Source organism: Grammomys surdaster, unplaced genomic scaffold (assembly GCF_004785775.1).
Source record: "Grammomys surdaster isolate TR1022 unplaced genomic scaffold, NIH_TR_1.0 98, whole genome shotgun sequence".
NCBI classification, from domain to species: Eukaryota; Metazoa; Chordata; class Mammalia; order Rodentia; family Muridae; genus Grammomys; species Grammomys surdaster.
This window is the reverse complement of record NW_021604577.1, coordinates 3,637,096-3,651,586: the sequence shown is the minus strand read 5'-3', so window position 1 is coordinate 3,651,586 and position 14,491 is coordinate 3,637,096. Positions and strand designations below refer to the sequence as shown.

The 14,491-nt window shown below is 35.8% G+C and overlaps 1 protein-coding gene across 1 annotated transcript in view; it reads right to left on the bottom strand.

The window, feature by feature from the left end:
* Positions 1 to 1,393: 1,393 nt before the first annotated feature.
* The window catches only part of Mdga2 (MAM domain containing glycosylphosphatidylinositol anchor 2), a 732,366-nt gene continuing 719,268 nt past the window's right edge, over positions 1,394 to 14,491 (bottom strand). The window contains exons 15-16 of the mRNA XM_028782361.1: positions 3,871 to 3,976; positions 1,394 to 1,816 (exon numbers count right to left, since the gene is read on the bottom strand). Of these exons, the coding sequence (XP_028638194.1) occupies positions 1,728 to 1,816; positions 3,871 to 3,976 (195 nt within the window). The 3' untranslated portion in view covers positions 1,394 to 1,727. The remainder of the gene's footprint in view (positions 1,817 to 3,870; positions 3,977 to 14,491) is intronic.

The following is a 14,491-nucleotide window of genomic DNA, read 5'->3' as shown; positions in this document are numbered from 1 at the left end:
CTGGGGTGTCGAAAGAACAGATAATAATAATATTCTTCTTTAGACAAAAGTCTTTTTAAATGAAGTTAAAAGCTGAGATAATTTAAGGAAAAAGATCTTCAAATTGTCAGAACCAACGTGTTTAAGTGAAATTTACAATGCATTGGAAAACTGGCTGGTTAAAGTTATGCTTTGTCTTCAGGTAGCTCAAAATCATTTTTACAGGTTTTTGTTTTTTTGTAAAAGTGTTTTTTTTAATCTTGTTAAAATAATAAAATAATATTTCACAATTTGCACAGAGTCTGACTAAAGGGCAGAGGCATATTACCCTCAGTGTTTAGAATAAAGCCAGATTTTTTTCAGGCCCAGTTCCGCGGCAGAGTTTGTATGCACGGCAATCTCAAACATTTCCTTGTTCCCTCTAAAGGCAAAGCCAATCTCATTTGAAATGGAGGTTAGAGTAAAAAAATCACTTCTGTGTTTTACCACCTTCTGCGCTAAGTATTATCTCAACAACCTTTTGCTCTGGTTGACCCATTTAATAACCTGGAAGAAAAAAGTGTTGCTCCCATGTCTGGTTTCAATGGAAGTTACTTTCTATGGACACTAAGCCGAAAGGCCATGGCTGTCTAGGAGGTGAAACAAATAATCTTGTCTGCATGGGTTTACGCAGCAGCGTGGGTCCTTTCTTCTTCAGAAGCGGCTAGGGTGTCTTGCCTGTAATTTGCACATTTAGGCTGTGTCGTCTGTTTACAAAATAGTTTTACACAAACCATTGTTAGCAGTGCAAGCTTCTGAGTTGAAAATTATTCAGGCTTGTTTCATTGAAGGCACTTGGTTTCCATGGCAATTTATAAAAGATGGTGGTTTGGTTTCTTCATAGGAACAGATGACGTAGTTTGGGTGTCAAGTGGCCGCAAGCAAACTCCGATAAGCCTGTGTAATATGTAAGCCCAGGTTTACCATCCTGGATAGTAGTGCATGCAAAAAGAGACATCATACAGTTATCTAGCTTAGCCATATGAGGGAGAAAGAAAAAGAAAAAGGAAAACAGAAAAGAACTATAACAAACAGTAACAACAACAACAACAACAACAACAAAAACCCAAACAACAGTAAAAGTGGGGTGGGGTAAGGCGGGAAGGGATATGAAACCTTTAAATAATTCCGAGTTTGGAGTGTTTTCAAGGAAGGGTAACAGCCAAAGGTAAAAGGGCCTACATTTATTTAATTCTCTACATAAAACCTTCTTGAAAGGAAAATAAATGCCAGCTCTCCACGTACCCTGTTTACAGTGAGGTTTTTGTTGGCAGGCCATTAGGTTTCCATGGTAACAAGCAAACTATTCATTTGAAACAAAACCAGCCATGACTTTGTGCTTTGACGAGGATTTCTATAGCTCTTTTTCTTCTTCTTTTTCTTTCTTTCTTTTTCTTTTATTTTCTTTTTCCAGAGTTCAACCAGATGAAGCTGTAATCATTTTAGCCACAAAAGCACCTGAAGGGCTTTTTTGTACCCAGGCCAAGAATATCTTCTATATGTAGTTTGGAATAAGTTATATTTCCATGATGTCTTTTTTTTTATCCCCAGTGCTTAAAAAATGTTGTTTTTATTATTTAATTTTTGAGTCAGTAGTCAGTGGAGGAATCTTTGGTAGTTTGTTTTTTTTTTTTTTAGTGTCCATTTACAAAGACTCTTTCTTCATGCCAGTGCCTGGTGAATCATTTATAGCCTCTGCCAGGATAAGGTCACCTTCGAGGGCTTAGGATAGAGATGAGGATGATAACTGGAAAAAGCCATATATGAACTAAGATCCCAACAGCACCATCCACGGAATCTAGAGATAAAGAAGATAAGTACCCAAAACTGACATTAAGGTCATAAACATCCCAGGTAGCTACTCATGCAGCTTTTCTGAACTAAGGAAATGTAATACATGGAGAATAATTTTGAAAAAAAACTACGCTTTAGATACCACCTTTATTTTTAAGGCAAGCAGAAGGAGGAAACAGCCTGGATACGCAGTTATGAATATGGCAGACATATACTGCTGTGTGTTTACTAATTTAAAAATCCTATACATGAGTATGTTCTCGAACCTGACAAGGAGAGCCTGGTAGACTTTTACAGCCTATGGCTACTCTCACTCCTGCTTTCTCTTTTTTTGTTTTCCCCATTTGGAAAGTTTTCTTCATTTTATCAAATTTAACTTATTTAAAATTTTGATTAAAATAGAAAAACATAAACTTCGTATCCAACTTCATTTAGTGCAAGGTTAGCATCACTGCAAGTAAGCTGTGAGAAACTCCATAGTCTCTGAAGAGGATACATGGTTCTCTGTGTTTTGGGCAGACTGTGTTTTCATGGGTACGGCTGTGCCTTTCCTGAAATGAAAATCCAGGAAGTTTTAACAAAATCTGTATTTTGAATGCTAAGCATTATCACGAGCTACCACAGTCCATGGCTGCTTTTTTTTTTTTAAATTTTGAACAATGCTAAATAATGGTGTTAATTAGATCCATTAAGCTGTAGCTGCATACTTGACTTTAAATATCTAGATTGTAATAATTTTTCCAAAATATATTGAGTTGAAGGGCTCTGGTACATAAAGCCCTTTAGCAACATAGAATTTCGATACAATCTGAATATACTAAATTATTGACGAATTATTTGTGGAAATTTAGCTTGATTACTCCCTCATTGTGCGACCATAGAGTTAAAGTTTCCAGATACGAATGCTGAAGTCAAAATGCATTCCAACAGTGATTCTGAATACATGTTTCCAATGGATAATGTGAGACAAAGATTTAGGGACCCAGAATACTTTTTAAATATCATTTCATATTTATTTAAGAACGAGCCTGAAAAAAAGTTGAAATTTGAAGACGTCATTAATGTATAATATCTAAACTGTTCTTAGATGAAAATAAAATTAATTCACAAGATTGTGGGGGTAGATATGAAGTCGATTAATCCAGAGTAAACAGGGCTACCCCATTACTAACTACACATTCTAAATTTCCATATAACTACATCTGTCATAAGAACAATATTAGCTCTAGGAAATCCATATTTCAACTATTTGGAGTTTAAAAGCACCTTTGGTACATAAGTGACTATTATGTGTGTAGATTTGCCAAATATTTTAATAAATGTTTTCCAACCCCTGACAAAACAGCATAAATTAATATAATTTTAAATCTGTTTTTAAGAGGTGGAGACTCGCAGCTAACCACTGAACTGATCAAGGGGTTTCCAATGGGGGAGTTAAAGAGAAGACTGAAGGAGCTGAAGGGTGTTGTGGTCTCATGGGGAGAGCCACAATACCAACCAACCAACCAGAGCCCTCAGGGTCTAAACCTCCAGCCTGGGAGCACACAGGGAGGGACTACTCATGGCTCCAGCTGTGTATGTGGTGGATGGCCATGTTGGGCATCAGTGGGAGAGGAGGGCCTTGGTTTGAAAGCTGGATGCCACAGTGTCAGGGAATTCAAGGGTGGGGAGGTGGGAGTGGATGGGTGGGTGGGGGTACACCCTCATAGAAGCAGGAGGAGGGGGATGGGTTAGGGGAGTTTCTGGGGGATGGGGAAGTGGGGAAAGAGGATAACATCTGAAATGTAAATAAATAAAATATCTAATAAATAAAAAAGAAAAGAATAAAGAAAAAAATCTGTTTTTAAAGTCACAGTACATTAGCCTTACATAGAATTAAGTAGAAATTACTATCATTTTGTTACTGAGAATATGGCCACATTGCACTAGCTATTTGACTTAGGCATACACTGAATGGTTTAGTCAGAAATAACTAAAACTAAGTATTTTCTATGAAATGGAAACACTGTACTCTAATACTTGTATCATGGAGTGAGACTCAAGAAGAGAAACACTTACTCTTAGTGGGTAGGTCTTGTTTTGCACACTCTCCTTCAGCAATGGATACATCATCAATGGCAATGTCACCTTCTATCCCAGGACCTCGAATACCTTCAAAAATTAACTACAAACATGACAGATTTATTAGAGTGGTTTTATTGTGCAGAAATGTATTTCCTCAGTTTTCTCTAAGCATACAGCACAAGTCTTCAGGAAATATCTTAAGGAAGGAATCAATATGTTTTCCATATTTTTTCAAGTCTAGAACAGAACCATAGCATACACTGTCAAAATGCTTTGATATTTTGCAGGTACATAGCACAGGCTCCTCATGCTTTTTATACTCACCTTTTGAGTTCTTGCTGTTATTTTACTTTGGAATTGTACATCTAAAACTTGATAGTATTGATGAATATATAGACTAATAAATTAGAATCTAGTGAAAAGCCTTTTAATATCCAGAATTTACAATAGTTGAGCACAGAGGCACAATGAGTGATGTCAGATAACCTTCATTATAAATTCTGACTAAGATAACAAGAAAACATGATGACATAAAGTTAATAATTTACTCTTGAAGGAGACAAGATCTTTAGAATTATTTTTTTAATCCTCAAATTTTCTCTTTCTTCCAGAAAAAAAAAATATAATACTTTAGGTGCTAAAATGTAACCTATGTGTTTAGAAGTTTATACTTTCAGAGAAATTTTTAAATAAGATATTAATTTTTGTCTTTCTAAATAAACATTAACTTAATAAAGGACTCTACTATAAGATAATACTAATGCAGGCTGGAGAGATGATTCCGCGGTTAAGAGCACTGGTTGCTCTTCTACAAGTCCTGAGTTCAATTCCCAAATAGTGGCTCATCACCATCTGTAGTGGGAACTGATGTCCTCTTCTGGTGTGCAGGCGTACATGTAGGCAGACCACTCATATAAAATAAATAAATAAAAAAAGTAAATAAATAAATAAATCTTTTTAAAAAAAGATTACAATAATGTATTTTATAAAACTCTCTTATTTTAGTACTATTTGAGTGAAACTATGTTTTGCAGTGTAAGAGTTTCCCCTTACTTTAGGCTTATCTTCGAAAATAGTTCATTAAAGATAGATTTAAGATTATTCTTAGAGAGTTTAGATTACTTTTGTTATGCTTATCAATACTGTGTGGTATGCTACAATAATTCCCTCAATACAAGTTTCCAATTAGTAAGCAAAGACATTCGTTTTCAAGCTTTGTCTTAATTCCCTGCCCTTCACTTAGAGGCAGCCGTGTAGCCACTCTCTGCAACATAATAAGAGAAATGTTGTATGACGTCTTAATTAACATATTTAATAATTTATTACCTTTCCTTTATTATTTATTCATGATAATTAAGATTGTACAAAGCTTTCTCTGGAGATATCCCAGATAACCTGCATCACTGAAGAGAAGAATAAGGGCAGGCTAAAGTTCAGAGACTCAGAAAATGGTTTCCATTTATGGGTTTTGAATCTGCAAATCGAATGGGCAGAGAGGAGCAATTTTATATGCTGGGAAATAAGAAATTGTATTGCACTCCGGATGTAAAGTATGAAGCTATCAGAGAAATGCTTGCCAAGTGGCAGGGGTGCAAGCATTGTGGGTGGCCTTAGATATGGACCCTTACTATGTGCAAATATAAGAATAGATTTTAATTTTATGTATTATACATAATTGAATATATTAGCATACAGATTTCTTATGGCCAGTCAGGTTAATGTTAGAGAGCAGGAAAAGTAAGAAGTGTTGTAGCTGGGGAATGTTGGTATAATTATCTACAATTGTCTAGACTTTCCCTGCAGTTCCCCTCAATGACTTGGAATTTAACTTTCAACAGATGATGAAAGGAAGTAGAAAGAGAAAGAGAGTTGATAGCGCTTATGGAGGAAGACACAAGGCTTGCAATGCAGCCGTGCAGAAGACAAGGATATTGCATTTCTATATGCCTTTTGTGAGGAAAGGATGTAAGAGTGAAAAGTCCACTCAGGGTTAGGTAAGAAGATCTGCATGTGCAGCTACTTGGGATTTAAACATAGGAAGCTGGAGTCAAATTCTTCATTACAAAGGTTTGCTAGCATCAGATTTAGTAGTATAGAGATTTTCTTAGCTGTAAAAGTAACTGGTTTCATGAAAGTATCAAGTTTTCCTTGAAGTGCACAATTATGTTCCCTTAGTAAATTCTTATTATCTATAGTCATGGGCTGATATAAGACAATAGGATTATATAAAAATAAAAATGAAAGTGAACATATTCTCAAAATCATCTGCAAGCATCTTGCAGCTGATTTCCTGGAAAGATATATTTTAATTTTAATAATCCATCACTATAAAATACTCTGTAGTCATGGCCTTATAATACTGATCGCTCCTCCTGGTTCAATGAGTTTAATAATTATTAATTTTCCTTTTCTTCTTGCATCCCTTGATCAGAGTTGCAGGCTCAGATCTAACTTTACATTGAAGGCAAAATGTTGAATAAGGAGAGTTGTGAAAGACACTATTTTTATGGTTAGATTGCATGGGAGTGATGAGGGAGAAACTACCTAAAATAATTTAACATGTGGGCTGTCTGCTTTCTGGTAAAGTGTTGCATTTCATGCTTAATTTACAAATCAACAAAAACTGAACCAACCTTGATAGGGTTACCTATCTCTAGAGCAATTCCTTATAGGGCTATTTCATCCCTGCAACATACTGAATTAGTGGATGGTAATAAAAGTTGGCTGATTTGCAGACTCATTACTTTCACTGACATTTATAACTATTGATAATATTGTTGGCCACTAAATGTAGCAGGTTGATTTCTTTCTATAGAAATCGAGCGTGAGTTTTAATCAGGGAATTAGTTATCGTTTACTGGTATGATAAAAATACTTTCTGACAAAACTCTTACTACATGTATAGTGTTTTTAATATTTATTTTAACTGTGATCATTGGAAATCCAATCCAGTTGGGTGCAGAGATCTGATAGTCTCAGAAAGCTCCCCTAAGGCATGGTTATTTGACTATTTTTTAACTTTGAGAATACAATAACAACTACAGCATTTCTCTCCTTCTCTTCCTTTGAACCCTCTGATAGACCCCTCTCCACTCTTTTTCAAATTCACGTCCTCTTCTTTCAATGATAATTTTTTCAAGCATATATGTGAATATATGTTTAAAGATAATCTCTTGTGCACTATGTCAAAGCATTCACCTGTCAATAAAAAAGCCTATGGCCAATGAGCTGAGGCAGGAAATAGCAGGTGGGAGTTCTGGCAGAGAGAAGGTGGGAGTGTGTGTGTGTGTCGGGGGGGGGGAGAGATTCTAGGACAGAGGAAGGCACAGGAAGGAGATTCTCCCCGGAGACAGAGGAAGACAGTCATACGAAACTGAGGACCAGGTAACCAGCCATGTGCCATGACATAGAACAGAATAAACAGATAATTATGTTATGAGCTAGTCATGGAACATGCCTAAGTTATTGGTCTAGGCATTTATTCATATATAAGAAGTCTAAGAGTCATTATTTTGGAAAACAAAGAGGATGGGTGGAAAAACAGGAGGTTACAGATGGCAGCAACTACATATACATATATATTCCTTTATATAAACTGCTCAGTATGGATGTTGGTTGTATGTTTCTTTTTCAGGACTGTCCATTTGACCTTGGACAACCTCCTGGTGTTATTGTCCATAGAGAAGACCACCTCTCCTGCCTGCTTCCAGCTTTCCTCAGTTGCCTGTATCTCTTTCTATAGGGCTGAGGCTTTGTAGGCGTTTCCCTGTTCACGTTGGCATGTCTAATGGTGTTGTCCTAGTTGCCTGGTTTGAGTTACTTTGTGATAGCTTGTTATTGAGAATACATAGATTGTTTTTGAACTGATTGGTTCTCCAAAAAGCATTTATTACACTATACTGTTTATGCACTTAATTTTAACTGCAAATTAAAATGCATAGGTAGTAGTAGATTTATTGATGGTATTAAGACCGAGGTCTTTTCTACTTTGTAGAAAAATAGAGATTACAACAACATGTTTAGCTGTTCTATCCAAAGAGTATGTCATAGTTGGTATTTCAAGCCTTTATAAAAAATATGTCTTTGTTAGCAACTTTCAAGTATAAAATCAATAGGCAGTCACAGAACATTGAGCATTGTGTTTTTCAGTGCCGATGATATGAACGAAATGCAAGTTACATTCACTTTGAGAAGAAAGAATCTCTGTTTAAAAAGCTGAATTCGGTAGCATGTTTGTGAAGTTTCACTATTATTCTGAGTACTATTTCATCCCAGTGTTAAAATTGTTTCTTATTGTGCACTTTTGCAGCGAGTTTGGTTTAATGGATTTGAAAGAGTTAATAGAATGTGGATAAGGAAAAGGTGTAGATGTTTGGTTTTCCTAAGAGATAAAATTATGTAAAACTGATTCTTCCTGCATAACCAGGTTGATATTATTTAAAGTATTTCCTTCGATGAAAAAGATTACTTTAATATTTAAATGTTTTCCATATGGTCTCCAGAGAATGCAAACAAGTAAAGATGTAACAAACACTTCATTAGAAAATTAACATTGGGACTGGAGAGATGGCTTAAAGGTTAAGAGTCCTTGCTGCTTTTCTAGATGAGCAGGGTTCAAATCCCAACAACCACATGGCAGCTCATGACTATCCAACTATTGATTTCCCCAGTTTCAAGGAATCCGAGGCCTTCTTTTGGCCTCACTGACAGAAGGCATGTACACACAGTGCACAGACATACATGCAGGCAAAACACTCAAAGACAAATATTTTTTATTAAAAATTAATATTAGCTCTTGTTGGATAACTTCAGATGGAATTTTAAAATTATATGAGTTTCTGCCTTAACATTACACCAAGTACACACACTTGCTTCAAGTAATAGATGAACAGTTTCTGACATAGCTCTGTGAAGTATATGCAGTTGACTCTGTGGAGGCAAATAGATTAAACCATTGTGTTCAGATGTCATCTCTCACTAAACAAAGAAGATTTGTGTGTAGAGCTACTGAATCCAAGTAGTTAAAAGATCAAATAATACAGTATCTTCAGATATTGACTTCACTGTTCAGGGAAGTATTTGCAAATATTGTCAAGTATTTTTTTCTGACAAGAGACAGATAGCTTCTAGTTGTTACCAATTAGAAAAATGTTGAAGTTTAATGCAGCATTTGGAAAATGATTATGAATATCATTGACAAAAACATGATTTTAATAAATTTATGTATAGCAGTTAGAGTTAATAATGATATTTATCTTCTTGGTTCAACAAATTAACTGAACCGTGCTGTGCCATTAAAAAAGATATAGGAGGTGATACAATCTACTGGACAGGGTAGTCTTAGATTCTTCCCTTGAGAAACTATTCCAATATTAACTATGAGCATAACTTTACAGAGTTTCAGTTCAACTTGCTGGATATCAGTCTCAAAGGCTTCTAATCTGAAATAACAACCTAAGATTTAAATTGCAGTGGAAGACAGAGAAACAGTACATTGTGAGCTATAAATGGGAGGTATTTACTGGAAAGATTTATTTTAATATATATACATATGCATATGAGTGCCTCATACATTTATACAGGTTGTCATGGAGACTAGAAGAACTGAAGCCCCTAGAGCAGGAGTTGCAGGTTGTTATGAATTGCCTGATGTGTGTGAGAGGAACTGAACTAGGGTCTTCTCCAAGAGCCATATACAGTCATAACCAATGAGCCATCTCTGCATCCCTTTAAAACACTTTAAATCGTGAATTCAGTCACCATCACGATATCTGTATCATCGTCCTGGAATTTGATTTACCATGTCAGATTTAGAACTGCATGACAATATAACTTCTGTGATCGAGATCACTTCCAGGTCATTTTTTTTATTATTAGACTTGTAGTCGTGTTGAAAAGAATATGCTCATTAGTTAGTAATAATTATTTATATTTAAATTTCTTTAAAATATATTTCCAAATATTTAAATTAGGATGCAAGTGTAAAGGATCTTTAATTGCTTTCAGCAATATAATGAACTATAAATAGTATCGTTTTATAATGTCTTTTTATAGATGATTCCTGGGGGAAAATTAAGCCATATTATGAACAAAGTACAGTATTAACAAAAGAAGTGAGTTGGTTTCCTTGTTATGTAGTATATAAAATATAGAAGATTTTACGCAGTTAATAGGTTAATATTATATTACTTTTGTATTTTTGTAACTTTTGCTCTTATTCTTTAACATATAGCAAAATCTATTATCCTCACAAGCACTGATGGTGCTAAGTTAATTCCATAAAAATGCCCACAAAGAAATTTCAATATAATAAAACTTTTTTTTCTGTGGTTTTTCAAGACAAGGTTTCTCTGTGTAGCCCTGGCTGTCCTGGAACTCACTCTGTAGACCAGGCTGGCCTCGAACTAAGAAATCTGCCTGCCTCTGCCTCCCAAGTGCTGAGATTAAAGGCATACACCACCACTGCCTGGCACAATCTTAATAAAACTTTTATTTTGACCCACAATACAATATTATTTTCACCAAGAAAATTCATTGACAATGCTCAAGAGACCTGGCAAGTGTATAAGTTTTATATAAACATACTTAAAATTTCAATCAATAAAACTATATAAATCTTAGTGAAAGAGGAGTTGAAACCACTCATATCCAGCTTACTTCTCCAAAAGAAACATGAGTGTCATGCTTTTTGCTTGACTTGAAAAGTACTGTCAAATCTAGGTTTGAATGATATTTTCGGTGCCTATACTTTTATTTATATGGCCATATACTAGTATATATTAATGTTGCATGATTTTGGTAGGCATGCCATAACAAAGAAAGTTTTTTTAAAATCTTGCTACTATATAAATTATTTCAGAGTTAACAAATTCTTAGCTTGAATAATTCTAAGTAACAGTACAGAAAATAAAAGAAATGAAAAGGGAATATCATGCCAGGGCATGAGTAGTTTTCTTGCATAGTTAAGACCTATGATATGAAATAAACAGTCAACAGATCTGGAAATAGATTTTGAAGTTAAAGAACAGAAATTTTATAACTAAAAAAAAAAATCCCTTATCATGATTTCTTACTGGTAATTTAGATAAAATTGCACTGATCCAAATTTTTTTACCTTTTAGTGGCTCCCAACTGAAACAAAGTAATTGAAGTCAGATAATTTCCCCTCATTTGAAAAAACAAACTACTGAATGAAATAGGCTAAACAATGGGGTTTAGGGCACAAAGCATACTACCACGATGTAATGATGATGATAATGACAAAAAAAAAAAAAACCAACAGATATCCATGAGAAATGGAAATCAAGTCATCTTGTTTGCCTTGAATAGTTTTTAGGTTATTGTAAACAGAACCAGTTTGAAACCTGGAAAAAAAAATCTGACTCTTAAGAGACTAAGTTGAGAACCCACATAGACAAAGGCAGTTTAAAAAATATTGTATATGAATGGCCTTTAAAGCAAGCTATGAAGTTTTGCTTTACTTAACCATGCCTGGACTTGATATATTTGTTCATCGAGTTATGCTGATAAGGTTGACAGCGTATTTGGTGGTATAATTTTTAAGCATGCACCCTTGTGTTTAGTATTTTAGGTTTCTTTAAAGCACAACAGTAAGAAACAATAAAGTAAATGTGATCAAGCATAAAAGCAATACTAGCAAAGGAGACAGCAAGAGAAAGAGCTGGGAGAGTTGAAAGAGAAAAAGGAAAATGGGAGAAAATGTGGTTTTCCTTAATAAATATTAACTCCTTAAAATATATAGATTGTTTCTAAGTAACTCAAACACCTCATTGTAAAGACTTCACACTATTTACAAAGTTTTATAGATATCCGGCACCTATTAAGTTAAAATTCATAATGTCTTCCACCCAAATTACTAGATTTTCAAATGAAAACTAAATAACGACCCATAAAAGGAAGAAGAACCAATCTATTCAAACCAACCAAGACTGATATAGATGTGTATGGGCAGATAGTGACTGCAGTTAATTGTGACTTGGTTTTATCTGTTTAAGTCATTAACAAGAGAAATAAAAATATTTTGTAAAATGACTAATATTGAATTTATATAGCTGAAATGTGCAGTTGCTACGATGAAAGCTTCACTGAAGGAGAGAAAATTCAGAGTAGACATTCCCAAACAAGTAATCAGTGGATATAAAGGTAAAGTATAAGCTAATTAACTCAAAATCAAATTTTCAAACAGAACTCTCGAAGGACAAAATGGGGGAACAAAGAGATAGGAAGAAACTAGCTAGACTATTCTCAATTTTCATACAACAATGAACCCACAGACGCAATAAGTTCAGGAAATTGCCAAGTACACAGAAAGAGGAAAACATATCAGCATATGAAAGCCTATCTGAATCTAAGTTCTTCAAACCATCAATAAGGAGAAAATATTAAATGAACCCAGAGAAGGAAGACTGCATAACAGATAAAAGAAGAAGTGTGTACACTGCCAGAGAATCACACTTGGGAACAACGGAGAGACAGGAGAAGGACATCCTGAAAGTTCTAAAAGAAAAACTACCAAGCTATGTGGAGAGGAAATGCTTCTTTTTTGAAAGATGAGGTTGAACAAATCAATTTTTAAAAGCACAGAAGGTGAAAAGAATCCATCCTCCACAGACCTATACTTTAAGAAATGTCAAATGAAGTCCTTCAGGCTAATCAACACAGATAACAGACAAAAGTAGGGACTTCCCAGTGCAATAAATCTATGGAAAAGTCCAAGAAGCATAAGGAATGGAAAGTACATTGAGAACCAACTAAATGAACCCATCCTGGTTTCCATATCAGAACCAACAGAGTTGAATACAGCAGAGAGAATTTCTCCAAGACTTACTTACATAGACAACTACGAATAAAGTTTGATTAATTTTAACATTCCTGAATATCTTTGTATGTTCCTGTTCATACGTTTTTATGAATTATATGCAAATATCTCCAGCTACAGAAACATATTTTCATTGGTACTGGACCTGTACATCTTTTTAAAATTTAAACGACCCCTTTCATTTCTGGTAACAAAAGATCCTTACATTCCTCCTTTTAATCAACAGATATGAGAAACCAGGTCCAGTGGACTGAGATTGGCTAGAATAGAAGAATAGAGAACTTGGCTATGGAAACCTGGAACTTCAACCTCAGACCTGTTTTCCCCCCTCATCTTCTAGGGGCAAATGCTTTCTAGAGTTTCCATGCTGCCTCTAGGATTAGCGAACTAGGTTTTCCCGCAAAAAACATTATCAAATAAGCAAACTACATTCTTAATGTAAAAAACTGACAGAAGAGAAGGGGTATTTAAATAAATCTTATTATATTTTAATATTTTCCTACGGTCAAGTCAATTAATTCTAAATATTGAAAGTGTTTCAGTTCATTTCCTAATACTGTCGTGTGAATTTCTTGCCCCTTCTGTGCACCATGGTGGCTTTGACCCTGTACATACATCCTGAACACAGGAAGGCTTTAGCTGCTTAGTACGATGGTGCTCAGTGTCTCATGCACTATCCCATTTCCACATTGGCCAAGCCAACTGCACCCTGGAATTTCTCAGAAAACTTCCTGCCAGGAGGGTTCCAGTATTTGTGGGTGAGCATGGATTCTGTGTATTTGAGAGTAACGGTATTCTTCAGTATGTAAGCAAGGAGGAGCTGCCAGGAAGGACTCCAGAAGCATCGGCTCAGGTGGTGATTGGGTGAGCTTTGCCAACTCCCTATAGTACCTGAGTGCTACCCACGTTGGGCATCATGTACAACAAAACAAGAAACTGAAAACGCTCCCACTTGAAGACTAGGGGTCTTCATGATTGTGAGTAAGTGACATCAACATGTATCACAGCAGTCTGCACCCTGCTGTGGCTCTATAAATAGGTCTTAGAACCTTCTTTTCCCAGGCCTTCCCTAATACCAAAGGCGGGATTTTTGCCTGCATTAATCAGACCCATTTCAGGGCTTCATTTCTGAAGTTGTGTGAGCAGATTGCCTAGTTTGGTGCCCACAAGTTTGCCTAATGCCTATCTAAAAAGGATACACCAAGGAAAGAAAAGGATTCACAGGAAGAGAAAGAGAAGCCCGAGGCTGGGCAGAAAGAGTACAAAAAGGCAGCTACTTCAGCTCCTGAGGGGACAGATTAATGTGAGTAGGACCTGGCTGCTGAACCCGAGGCCAAGCGTTCCTCAGCTCACCTGTCCAACAATACCTTGGGGTTGGATGAGTACAAGAGTAATTATGCATTTAGACTAAAGTCCTTCTATTGCTAGATCCTGGGAGCCTCTACCTTCCCTGGCACCTGGAACCCTACAGTGGCTATCCCCAGTTCCTCATCCCGCACTGCTATGCTGGAGCAGTGGGGCAGGAGTGGGTGATTGGATGGGTGGTTGCATGGGTGGGGGAACAGCCTCATGGAGGCAAAGGGGAAGGGAGAAAGGGTAGATGGGTTAGGGGGATTGTGGAGGGGTAACCTGGAAGAAGGATACCATTAGAGATGTAAACGACAGGAATGGTTAATAGAAAGAAAAAGAATGAAAGAAAGAAAGAAAGAAAGAAAGAAAGAAAGAAAGAAAGAAAGGAAGGAAGGAAGGAAGGAAGGAAGGAAGGAAGGAAGGAAG